Source organism: Magallana gigas, chromosome 4 (assembly GCF_963853765.1).
Source record: "Magallana gigas chromosome 4, xbMagGiga1.1, whole genome shotgun sequence".
NCBI lineage: Eukaryota > Metazoa > Mollusca > Bivalvia > Ostreida > Ostreidae > Magallana > Magallana gigas.
Window position 1 is genome coordinate 13,430,576 of NC_088856.1, and position 13,024 is coordinate 13,443,599.

General features: G+C 33.3%; 1 protein-coding gene and 1 long non-coding RNA gene across 3 annotated transcripts; one reads left to right on the plus strand and one right to left on the minus strand.

Moving 5' to 3' along the window:
• Positions 1 to 1,849: 1,849 nt before the first annotated feature.
• LOC105333883 (inactive selenide, water dikinase-like protein) lies at positions 1,850 to 12,366 on the minus strand. Of its 2 annotated transcripts, none has more exons than XM_066081374.1 (8): positions 12,249 to 12,366; positions 11,914 to 12,153; positions 11,353 to 11,456; positions 10,631 to 10,780; positions 7,197 to 7,309; positions 6,540 to 6,730; positions 5,474 to 5,686; positions 1,850 to 2,644 (listed from the first exon to the last, which is right to left on the minus strand). In XM_066081374.1, the coding sequence occupies exons 3-8, from the start codon at positions 11,446 to 11,448 to the stop codon at positions 2,460 to 2,462; spliced, it is 948 nt and encodes a 315-aa protein (XP_065937446.1). In that variant the 5' UTR covers positions 11,449 to 11,456; positions 11,914 to 12,153; positions 12,249 to 12,366; the 3' UTR covers positions 1,850 to 2,459. The 2 variants fall into 2 exon arrangements, with proteins under 2 accessions (XP_065937446.1, XP_065937447.1); XM_066081375.1 differs by having other exon boundaries at positions 12,245 to 12,269.
• Positions 8,017 to 9,159, plus strand: LOC136274478 (uncharacterized). Its single transcript, XR_010712837.1, has 3 exons — positions 8,017 to 8,536; positions 8,753 to 8,889; positions 9,025 to 9,159. It is a non-coding gene; the product is annotated as an uncharacterized lncRNA (long non-coding RNA).
• Positions 12,367 to 13,024: the final 658 nt, after the last annotated feature.

Here is a 13,024-nt window from a genome sequence, read left to right on the forward strand (position 1 = left end):
CTTTTAAATATATTTTTTAGGGTATTCAATAAACACTGGACACATGGACACACTAAGATGAATGGATAACATCTCCAAAAAACTGGTTTTACACAAAAACCAGTTCATTTGGGCCCTGTGTGTAATATTGTACCTTCTGTATATTATTTGCAGTGGGTCATTCATGAAAAGTTGTTAAGACCACATTTAGTTTGAAAAACTGTGTCTTGAACCGTTGCGCAAAAAAAAAACCCCGAAAAAAAGGAGTAAACATCTCACATACGCACAAAAACTACCATCCATTCTGTCAGAAAAAAGAACTGTTGAAGTGCCGTTGAAGTTTCGGATTATCAATAAACGTCTAGATTTTATATTTGACTATAAGTACCTATGATTCTATGAAATAGACAATAAACACGAGGCACGATTTTTACTGCGAAACTGAAAGGGTAAAATAAAAAGGTCTAAATTTAAATGACAATAACATTCGCAGGGGTGTTAGTGGACAATTCCAGGTAAGTTCGTCCCCATGCATGATCGACCACGTCCTGGAGACTTTTCCTATCGTTAGGATGTGCTCATCAGATGGAGAGATCTTTGTAAAACACAAAACAACTTGTTTAAAGTTGCTGAACACACATACTTGTAATTAATACAGTTGGCATTCTTCGTGTTATTTTGGATATAGAAAGAGAAAATATGAGAAAACAACAAAATTTTGACCTCAAATTAAAGTGGACATTTCTTTCTGAATTTTTCCGTTCGGTCGTATAAAAGAACTAACGACGCATTACAGCAGAAAGTAAGCAAGTTTACTAGTATATACACTGAAAACGAAGAAAACATTAAATTACCTTGTGAGGGAGATCTAAAGAAAGCAAAATCTACCTGTAATTCAACTGTGAATGTGTTTACCTGGTGCAAGTGAAATTAAAATAAAATCAGGTAGTGTCTCTTTCGATTTAAAATTTGAATTGTGCGATTTCGTCATTTATGAATAACTTTTGTGTCTGTGTTTTTGATGTTTATTTCAACTTCAATGTTACCAATAAGTTGTAAACAAGAGGCCCTTGGGCCACATCGCTCACCTGAACAAAGTACCTTGTAATATTCTCTTTCGTAGCATATACTATTTCTTTTTAAAACTTTGAACCCCAATTTGGGGCCCCACTTTTGGCCCGGGATTTATGGTTGGCTTTAAGAATCTACACTATTTGAGGATCCTTGCATAGTAACCCCCACAAACTGTAGCATTGTGGTTCTCGAGAAGATTTTAAAAACACTTTCCCTCTATATTTCTATGTTAAAATCTGAACCCTTTCTGGGGCCCCAGTATTAGATCAAGGTTCACAACTTCTATAATTTAGAATCTACACTATTTGAGAATGCTTTGTAGTAATCTGACAAATTGAAGCATTGTAGTTTTCAAGAAGAAGATTTTTTAACATTTTTCCTTTTGTAACTTTTTGGACGGTTAATGGTAACTTTTTGGATTGTATTTGTCATTTCAAGCATTGGAAGGTATTAAAGTAACAAAGGATGATGTCATACTAGTGTTTTTAAAACATTTTAAAGAAATCTAAAATGGCAGGCACGTAGCATTAGGGAGAAGGGAATTAAAATTTCCTGTTAATTTTGACCCCCTGATAGCAATGAGCATAATAGAAATCGAAAGCAATATAGGGTTGTCAGAGATAAGATATATTACTTCATATCAACAAACTAGAAATATGTGTTAGATGTGCACTTGTAATGTTTATTTACAAGTATGCCATTTGAAATGGATATGTCAAACTTTTATCTTATTTAACTATTTTCCCCTCAAATATTCTCTTCCTTTACCTTCAATGCACAGAAAACACACACAATATTACAATAACAAATTTTATTATGAATGAGTGATGAATGCAAATGATTTTTTTTTGGTTATGATTTTCACACTAAACAATTGTAAAAATACTGTCGTCTAATAGGGAAATTTCCACTGCTGATTAAACTTCAATGTTTTTTCTTCAAACAGCTTCATGAATTAGATCAGAATTTTTTCAAGTGTTTTAGTGATTCTGATAAAGCACTAACCTTCCAGCTAGGTAGAGCTTCCATAAAAATCATAGTTTTTTTTTTTCATTTCTTTAGGTAATAACATCTTTATGTCAATTAAAAACATGATTTGATAATGAAACTGATCTCTCTTGGCCACATAAAAAAACAAGTATCAATCAACAATAATGTCAACTAAATCCATTCTAGTGAGAATTTAACTTCCATACAGACCATTTCTTTTCCTTACTTTAAAAATTTAAACAAAATAAACCACCTTCAATAAAGAAAAATATGTTAACAACAGATTTGATTCATATCAAAAAAAGTTTCCCTAGCACTAATGAATTTCTTTTGTAGTTTTTAACCAAATTATCTTCAAAAGATAAACAGTGTCTTTTACAGGAAAAAAGAAATGGAAGAAGAGTTTAAGTCAGCTGCTACCACAGTTCCCCATCTCGGTCTTTAGCGGGGACTTCGATCACTCGCGGTTTGTCTATAATGCGGGCGGTTCTGTTTCCTTTCTCCACTATTCCAATGATCCAGGACTGGTAGCCTTCCTGTTTCTCGATGTCCTTGCAGAAAGCTGCGGCTTGTTCCCTCGGTAATGCCATTAGTAAACCACCTAAGGGAGTAAATCAATCCAGTTCAAACTTCACAAAAACAATATTGACATAAAGTCCTTTGAGAGAATTAAACAGATCACGGTATTTACATATGTTTCACAATTCATGGTGGTCTAAGACTTATTATACAAAGAATTGAGTGCCTTTCATTCCCCAGCCTTGGCAAAGAGATAGAAAATGCACAACTGCAAATCATGCCCTTTCAATAATCTTCTCATGAAAATTCTACAGGACTCATAAAATGATGGCAAAATGGTCCAAGATTTCAAATTTGGGCTAATAATAAAAAATCGTCAATTAATTCCAAATTACGCATTGTTGTCTATCAATATTTACAGCAAATACAAATATACCGGTCTGTGTAAGTAGCACTTGCCTATTGCCCCAATTGTTTTCTAGGGCTGGGACGATTCTGTACTTAGCCGATTCGGTACATATCACGATACATGAGATGCGATACGATACATTGCAACTAAATGAAAACATGAATAAGGGTTAAAAATTTATTCAATCTGTCGATGTATTACCGCAGGGGTTGATACTAACTTTTTTATGCATTAGTCCTGCCGGACTAGTGTCTGTTAACTTTAACTAGTTTGCAGGCAATTTTATTTGCCCGTCATAATAAATGAAATGCATTACCGTATTTTGTCTAATATAAAACACTGTTTTTTATTAGAATTTGTAAGAAGGGGTGGGTATCATACATCACAAGGAATTTTTTGATGTTTTTTTCTTACAGGTTAATCACTGGCTTAGTTGTATTGTACTATTCAGTACATAGCAAGAAGCTGCGTATTCATTATCAACGTGTACATGGTAGAAGCCGCAATTACAGATGTTAAAAATAGATCTGTGCAATAGATCAGGGCGTTGAGCTACCATGTTCTATTTGTTATTTAAGTTCTTTAAAATCTGATATAAATAATAAGCAATTTAAGAAAAATGATTTAAACACAATTCATTTAAATTAAACAAGAAATTTCCTTTCACCTTTCAGTTTATTTTTTTTTAAACACCTAAGCGTCTCTATCGAATCCAGGGTTGTTGTGAACATGTGTGCTCGTTACCTATTTTCTCAGACATCCCCTTAGGGCAAAAAAATTATCAAATCACCCATAACATCCTGCATACCTCTGTTGTTTTCACTCGGTAACTCTATAATCACAAAAATGTATCATATATCAATTTACTGTAAAAATAAAGTCAGCGTTTTCCAGGAAGTTGTCGACAATTGCAGTGGCTTTGCAACATCGATAATTTACACAATTTTTTAAGCAGATTTTTTTTATTAGTCCAACCGGACTGATTAGACAGAAATTTTGTTAGTCTGACTCAAAATCAATTAGTCTGTGACTAACGGACTAAAGTTAATGTCGAACCCTGTTACCGCATGTCCAAAGTTATTTTGATATATTTAAAATGAGCGTTGCAAAATTTACAAATTACTTAAGTCTCATATACACTACTATTTCATAAACAAGTAATCCAAAAGTTGTCCACACTCCAGATTTAGCTTTTAAACAGTTTTGACAACTTTACGAGGTTTTCCTCCATCTTTGTACTTTCATATTAGGCGCGCAGACTAAAAATAGCCAATATATGAAGCTCGGATATTTTTGGAAAATAAATAAAAGTTCGCTTAGGTATCGTTGTATTAATGGTAAATGTATCGATTCAAATATCGTCAAAATAAATACCGTGATGCACCGGTGCATCGGTGGATCGTCCCATCCCTATTGTTTTCCATTCTTTTTTCTAAATATTGATCGAGAAAAATAGCCTAATCAGAGTGACACGCTCTATTCTTTATATCACTCACTTGTGATGAACTTGATCCAAAAGTTGTCAGAAAAATTAGCAAGATGAAAGACAATTATTTAATCACAAAGAGTCACAGTTTTTCTTAAATGAAAGTGATTTATGCTTTATTTAATTACTTGATTACATGAATTATTTCTTTGTGTAAAAACTAAATCATCACATCATAACATAAAACATCCATTCAAAATTGGAGATATACAAGAAAATGTAGGCAAACTTGTAATATAAATAACAATATCATATGGAAATGTTTTGATGAAAGAAACTGTTTTGAAATTTGTAGGTAATGCTTCCAATATTAGTCTAACAGCTATTGAAAGGGAAATAACTCAATTTTCTAATTGGCATAAAAACCAAATAAAACTAATGTTGTGATGAAAGAAACTGTTTTGAAATTTGTAGGTAATGCTTCCAATATTAGTCTAACAGCTATTGAAAGGGAAATAACTCAATTTTCTAATTGGCATAAAAACCAAATAAAACTAGACTATGAAACAAAAACATAATTTGATATTCCCTTACAAAAACATAATTTGATATTCCCTGCTAATCGCAAATTTCTTGGCCTTTTCAACAGATCTTGGAAAACACCTTGAGCGTATTACATGGGAATCCATGACCACCCCCTTATAACAAACCTTATGTACTTAAATGCAGGGTAATGTATAAATTAACTAACAATAAAGATTGAGCTTAACTTCATTAAAATTCATTGATCACCATGAAAGAGACATCCAAGCCTCTCGGACTGAACTTATATTATCAGGATAAATAGGAAATTACTCCATATTGGATAAGATTTTAATACATCTGATAACGTACTACAAATGAAGAGTTTTCCAAGCTCTGTCTGAAATCATGAAGCTTGAGATTGAATGCATGATACTATTTAGTTTCAAAATATTGAATGTTATTTTAATATATTTTTTACTTAATGATAAAATTCCATTACACAACACTACATTAAAATAGATCAACTTCACAAAATGTTCTACTGAATATACCTGATGTTTCTGCAGAGTGACCTTGAAGTAATCCAAACATATTGCCACAAGCCTTGCTGATGGAAGCCATCTTGGCTATGATGGGCAGGTTATGGATGACAAAGCTGACCTCATTTTTCTGAATTTTGGCCAAGTTCTTAGCATGGCCCAGTAACCCAAAACCTGTGACATCAGTAGCACCATGGGCATTATACTTATGCATCAATCGGGCAGCTGCAAATAAAAGAGAAAATTTGTCATGCCTTGCTTTGCTGTTATCTTACATGTAACAGACATACAGAAATTTAACAAATATTACATAATATTACGTGAAACTAAATTTTTAGGAAAAAAAACGAACAAAAAACCTGTGAATTATCAAAAGTGAAAAGCTATCAATGTGACAGCAAACCGGGTTTTCTTTTATGTGAACTATATCCATAATCCATGTCAACCCTGAATTGATAAACACTACCTACCATATCCAGTGAAATGGAGTACCCTATATGCAATATTTTGCAAAAAAATGACTGAGTTCAAAAGCTGGTATATTTTTCATAAATTATCAGAAATCAAAATCCTAGCAATATGCACACCTCTGATATAAGTACAATTAATCTGCAAAAGAACAACTTCCTATCTTGAAAACTGTAGGAGGAGTAATCCGTGCAATGAGGGTATCCTTTATGCAATATTTTACCAAAAAATGACTAAGTTCAAAAGCACATATTTTTTCATAAATTATCAGAAACTAAAATCCTAGCAATATGCACACTTCTAATATATGTACAACTGATCTGCAAAAGAATAACTTCCTATCTTGAAAACTGTAGGAGGAGTTATCCGTACAATGAGGGTACCCTTTTGGCAGCCGCCCGCTTGCCCGCCATTTTTCCCATTTTAATAACCGGATTTTTCCGTTGGAAATCCCCGTTAATAAAATAAAATGATAATTTATCTCCAAGAACCACATAAATAGATACCAAAATGTATGATTTCTTGCATGCCTCAGTCTTAAAAGGTGTGAATACACTAATCACTTTGTAAATAGAGGTCACAGTGACTACCTGTCTGGTTCTACACTGACCTGTTCTGTTAAGTCTGGCCATACTAAACATGGCCCTCTGGTACGCCTTCCTCACATCATCCTCTGTCACAACCAGTTTGACGCGGTTCCACCGCTCGGGCTGGTCCAGCCACTGGTAAGCGTTCACTGCAACCTGTGTCCCCAGGGGCTTGGTCAGGACCAGCACATCACCCACCACTGCATTGTCTGGCCTGTCAACATGTATGCACACAACTTAGAGTATTCATGTTTTGCTATTCAGGTAAATAATGAATCAAGTCATTATGCTATTGTCTTACACAGTCACTCAAATTTTTTTCTGAATATAAATGACACACAACTTGTGCATGCACTGCAATTTTTCATCCAGAACATTGAATGGCTAAATATATGATCTTGGTGTCATCAAAGTTTCCATACCTAACTCTAAAATATTGAGGTTACAAGTAAATATCTACATTCACTTAATAACCACTTTTACTGCATGAAATATTTGCCTCCAAATTACATGCATCATTCTGACACTGAATCTGCATATTAGACTTTATCAACTATGTTTACATGATTCTGGTAGTCAAAAAGTTTACTTCAATTTCAAACATTTAAATAATGTTGCGTTTATACTTTTAATAATGTTAAATCAAATAAAGCAAACTGAACCAAAGACTCAGTACTCACATGATGAACTCGTTTGATTGACAGACAGTGGTAGCCACGCCCCCTATGGTCATCCAAGGGTTGATGACGGTCTGACCCCCAGTCACTGCAGTACCACCCTCCTCAGCCTGGTCCTGTTATGTAATTGAAGCATATTTTATTGATAATTCAAATGGCAAAGCCTATATATAAAAACCGTTTCTTGTCATTTCAAAAAGAAATTTAAAATGATGTATGTACAGGGATATGCTTTTCTGTAAATGATAATTACTTTTGACCATAGTGCTGATGCGAATGTTCGAATATTCACGAATGAATAGTAAATTTCTAATATTCGAATGCATATCTAGCATCGAAATATTCGGTCACATGTTTAACACCCATATTAAGCATTATAAAATATGCAGCATTGTGTTATTTCGTAACGATGGAAAAGAGAAGCTGGGTGAGAGATCATTTCACTTTAATCGAATCAAAAGATAAAGCAATTTGCAAAGTTAACACTGATCTCTGACTGTCATACTTGTTTACATTGAAAGTAAAAGCAGGGTTTACATTGTATGGACCCAAACATTCTGGATTTTTTTATTCATATTAGATGATGAAGAAAAAATTTGCTAAAATGTTTGAACGAGTGCGAGTGTTAATATCGAAAGGTACAGCGTAAGTTTTTTTTTTTTAAAAAGATGTACGATATACTTTGTTCTTTAATTTTGGATAGACGGGACATTTTTCGGAATTAAGGTCGTTATTGGTTTTTTTAATACTATAATCAAACATGGCGAAAACATTTGGACTGACTTACGAAGTTACTAATCAGGACAGCAGTATTTTGGGCCATAATAAAATGAGTGTTTGTTTGGAATTGCCGCCCGCCTCATCTAAATACCCCCCGCTGGAAAAATTATATAGGCAAAATATGAGGAACTTTTTTTATATTGTTTTGTTTCGTTTCACCATGATTTCAGGTTAATAAATAGTTCGTTCGTCAAATGGTTTTTTTTTAAATCGGGTTCGATCTTCTCTTAAAATTCACACACTGGATCAATAAAATGTTTTCTTTGAAGTATTTATAATATTGAGATTCGAAGGTTCTCAAAAAACGCGCCAAAATGTCAAACTAGAAGATGGAAAACGTGCGAATCCTGCAGAACCATCGATCATTCTTTTCTGCCTCTCTATACTGTTGAATGATGAACTAAAGATACGCAACAGAATATACAGTTTCAGTAGCGAATCCACTTGGAAGCAAATACTGACAGACTGAGAGGTTGCATTGGAGATGGACAAGTCCGACATGTCGAGATTGAAAACCACCATGCGGGGGAAATATCAGTCTAGTTGACATAAAAACTACATAGGTAAGATATAATTAATCCTGATATGGTCCGTCAACTTGATAAGTCTTTAAAATACGTTACATACAGCGATTACTGGTGCAGATGAATTGCGAGTATGTTAATAGAATGAATGATGATATTGAATCTTTGGTATTTGATATGCAAATGTCTGCTAGCATTTTCTCTTACTTGAACTCTTACTTTTTTTTAATTTAAAAATATCACATCTGATTTCAGGGAGTAAAAAACAGCTTTCTGATTGCCCAAAATATAAGGTCAACAGTTACCTGCTGTTTATGCGAAAAGATAAGATGTATCTATTCAAAGAAAATTCTGACACTTAGGGGCACTAGGAGCTCTTGTAATACCTGAAGGTAAAGCATTTATAGATAAATCAAGAATGTTAAAACTTAAAAATTGATATTTTTATTGCAATTTTCAGGAAATTGATGCAGTAAAATTAATATTTGCTGCATGTGATTCATTGAAGTATTGTTTCTTTGTTCTAGGTGATGTTCTTCGTGGAAAAATGTTTGTTTGTTTTCATGATCAGTTAAACTGCACAATGCACACAGCCATTGAGTTTGCATACTATGCAGAGGCAGCCAAGGGCACAAGAAAAGATCTTTACTGCTATTGTGCTTCAGCTGATTTTCAAAAAGGACCAAAATCTTCTAAAGAAATTCCGCGTGGATCTTCCAGTTTGTGTGAATTGCCTAAAAAAGGGCTAGAAATTCCAAAAGAAACCCTATGAAATGGACTGTTAAAATTAAATCTTAAAGTTTGACTATCAGTTTTTGTTCACTGAATGTGTTATTTTTTTAGCACCCTTTTGTATATGTTTCTCTTGTTTGACATGAACAAAGAAAAGAAATAAACATTTTCACTGGGTTTTTTTTTGAGATTTTATTCTTCATCAATTTTAAAAATAAATTTCAAATTTGAAAAAAAAAATAATTTACCTCCCTCCCTCCTGGGTCTGAAAACCCCAAGGCGGCAATTCCAAACAAAGATTTTTTTATGGATGGCCTTATTCAAGAAATAATAAATCTTTTGATTGTAGTTGATGAAAAATAATTTTTAAAAAAGTCAATTTAAACATTTGCATAAAAAATAAATGCGCACCTAATTCAATGGATACTCATAGTGTCAACTTCGAACTGATATGTTTAAGCAATCTACACATACAATCACATAGTAATATAAGTTATAAAACATGCTTAAATTCCTTATAGATGAATTTAACGAATATTCGAATACGAATCGAACAGCACTCACGAATATTCGAATATTGATTTATAATATGTGTTTCAGTACTATTTGACCATGATTTCCAGTCGGCAAAAGATTCAAAGAATTTTTTGGGCAGCATGATTTTGAGATTTCATCAAACAATGTACCAATGCTCAGCTTTTTTTTAAGCTTTCATCCCTTTTTAAAATCCTGTTATTTTTTTTTACTTTAGTACATTACATAGTACATTTATTTATAAACTTATGTTTAAATTTTTTTCTAATTTGAATTAAGTTTATAGCAAAGATACAGAAAATCACAATCAAGAAGACACACAATGTGCTATAGCTTAATGGAAAATCTTGTTGACAGAGCGTAGAGCTACAAAAAACTGTATATTTATTCAAAAGTTGCACATGGTGATCGACTTATTAGCCTAAATTAAAAATATATTCTCTGTTTTTTTTGGAAACCAAAAAATTCATATTAAGACATTTTACTTAAGATGTCATTACTTTGTTTCTGAATATTTTTTAAACACCCTCACTAGCCTTGTAGGCTGAAATGGTGTGGTTTACTTGCAGGCCTAATACATAACACAAGTGTTGATACTGTAAAAGTGGTTATTTACGCTTGGTGGAAATTTACACTAGTTACTAGTAAGTTTAAACTGAATTAAATACCACCATGCATTTAGTAAAAATAATCAGAACTTTAGAGTGGTGAATTACGCATCCACATATTTATAACCCAAGTGTATTGTTTGACATTATAAAACACTTAACCACCACTTCCCAGTACCCTATGCAGAATACAAAATTCCCTACCTAATGCAAAACAAAAAATAATAGTGTCGACACCCTATGCACAATTTAACCATACCTTGAATCCACGCATCATCATGGGGACCACGATGTCTCGCTCCTTCTCCGACATTTTGTTGCTGACGCCGAGCAGCATCAGCATGTTGTCTGTGTCAGTGACACCCATAGCGTATAGGTCACTCAGGACGTTGGCACACGATATCTTTCCCTATAGGAATCCGATCATCAGGTGAGTAGAAATAAAGCAAGTAGCTAAGGAGGATGTGCACAGCAGTGCACACTGTGTAGAGGACACATATTAATATGTATATACTTTGTGTAAAAATTATTATTATTTTGAAAGGCCAATGTAAAAAAAATTTGATGAAATTTTTTTAAATACCCCTTCTCAGTAACTACGGTACTGCTCTTTAGCGTGGCAAAATAACATAGTTTGGTGAAAACTGGAAAATGATCTAAAGTCAATTGTTTCATTTACATCATTTAATTATCTCCCTACTGAAACTTTGTCAAAGTACATGCAAGAGAGCAGTACCGCAGTTATCATGAAGGGGTCTATAGCATACCAAATTTTTTTTTTGCATGAAAATAATCCTATTAATATCTTATGTCAGATAACATTCTTGTACACATTAATTAATTTTAATCTAGCTTTTAATGAATTTCTTGATAAATTCGTAACTTCACTACGAAATTTTGAATCATGCAGCATTCAACTGAAATTCATGAATTGCGACTTTAATCATATATAAATTGTTGTTTTTCTCGGCCACCACAAACCATCATGTAAGGATCATCCACAAGTGGATAGAAAAAATCTGTTGTTTGCACCAAAGATAGGCCACCATGTCTAAGGGGAGTAACTGATGCATCCATTCCAATGCCTGTTAAAAATAAAATGCATCAATCAAAAATAGAAAAATTACAGGAAATCTCTTGTACATATTTATTCTGATACATGTATTTATCTTAAACATAGTTCAAGCTAAATCATAGGGTTTTCCCCCTCAATAAGTATTTATTATTAATCATTTTTCTAGGGAGCCGCTGACTTATCCGGAATCAAATCACGTGACAACACAATACCACATGAAGCCGCCATTTCCTAAACTTGGGGATCAAATGGGTTGAATAGTAAACAAACATTATGCTACAAAAGTATTTATAAAAGGTTTCAACTGATTGATTGAATTTATACATATATTAGTTTTATTCAAAACTAAATTAACAAATAAACATGACACTTGTTTAAAACACCGAATACAATCGTCGGAATTGACACATTGTCGACGACGAAAAAAACACAAAGTAATGAGCTTTAAAATATTTTTGCAAGCTTACCAATTCGTGGTGCGGCCGCGATGTACTGGAAATGCGACTGCTCCGACTCCTGGGCATTGCTGTCCTGTTGGAGTCCCTCAAGAAGCTTCTCCAAGGCCTCCTGAGGGACTTTACACCCTCATCCCTTCAGGTCAGCAAATTTAGTGAGTCGGAAACTCGCATCCAGCTCATGAGCGGCAGGATCAAACGGCCTCCGCAACGGAATACCCTCTGGATTCTCCATTGTCAGTCGTCCTTATCCTTGAAAATCAAAACAATCAGGTGTAGCCGTCATATTAATGCAAAATCTTATCTAATAACGACGAACTTTCTTTGTTTTGTCAATTCTTACCCACCTGACTTGCAGTAAATATGGCGACCTCCCCACGCTGCTAAATCTGAGTCTTCGGTGCCCGGATAAGAAGGTGACTTAGACGATTTCTGACTGGCTGAAAACCGACCGACGTCATAGTGGGGAGCAGTAATTGTTTGTAAAAAAAATCTTCTGAATTATGTAGCTAAAAATTTAAATCATTACAAAAGAATTAGTTTATTTTGAATAGATAAAATGTCCTCCTATACTGAGTTTAATGTTACATATGATAACCAACACGGATAACATGGATTATTGTACGCTATATTTTTTGGAGGGGTCCTTCGGTGAATAAGTCGTGGTTACTAAAAAAAAAAAAATCATCACAAAATTTTTGCGTTTCTCGGTAGACGCGGTAAAATGTCATTACCATCATTATTAAAAAACAAAACATGAATACATTTGTGTCCGTTTTATTAATTAAATGTTACGTCAATTCGTCATTATATAATTGTTGATGTTGATCAGCTGAAAAAAAGTAATCACTTAATTAAACTGATTTTAATTAACACAATAGATGATAAATATTTTTCTACATGTCCTAGAATTGAATGTTTGAAAATATAAAAAAAAATATTTACGAATTAAAACTTATTTATATCTCAAATTATTCGCATATATTTCAAAGCTGAATGATTCACCATATAATACTGAAACTGGAACACAGTTTAAATTCAATCCATTATAAGAATTTAAGGCACAACAGAATTATTTATTCTGATCTCAATCGATGCAATATAATAGTAAACCCAATACATT

Bases quoted from the DNA above. Each gene is read 5' to 3' on its own strand.
- LOC105333883 (XM_066081374.1), bottom strand. From the start codon at position 11,448: ATGGATGCATCAGTTACTCCCCTTAGACATGGTGGCCTATCTTTGGTG. The intron at 7,310-10,630 runs GTATGGTTAAAT...ATTACATAACAG, and splicing joins TGATGATGCGTGGATTCAAG to GACCAGGCTGAGGAGGGTGG. The intron at 2,645-5,473 runs GTATATTCAGTA...TTACTCCCTTAG, and splicing joins TCACTCTGCAGAAACATCAG to GTGGTTTACTAATGGCATTA.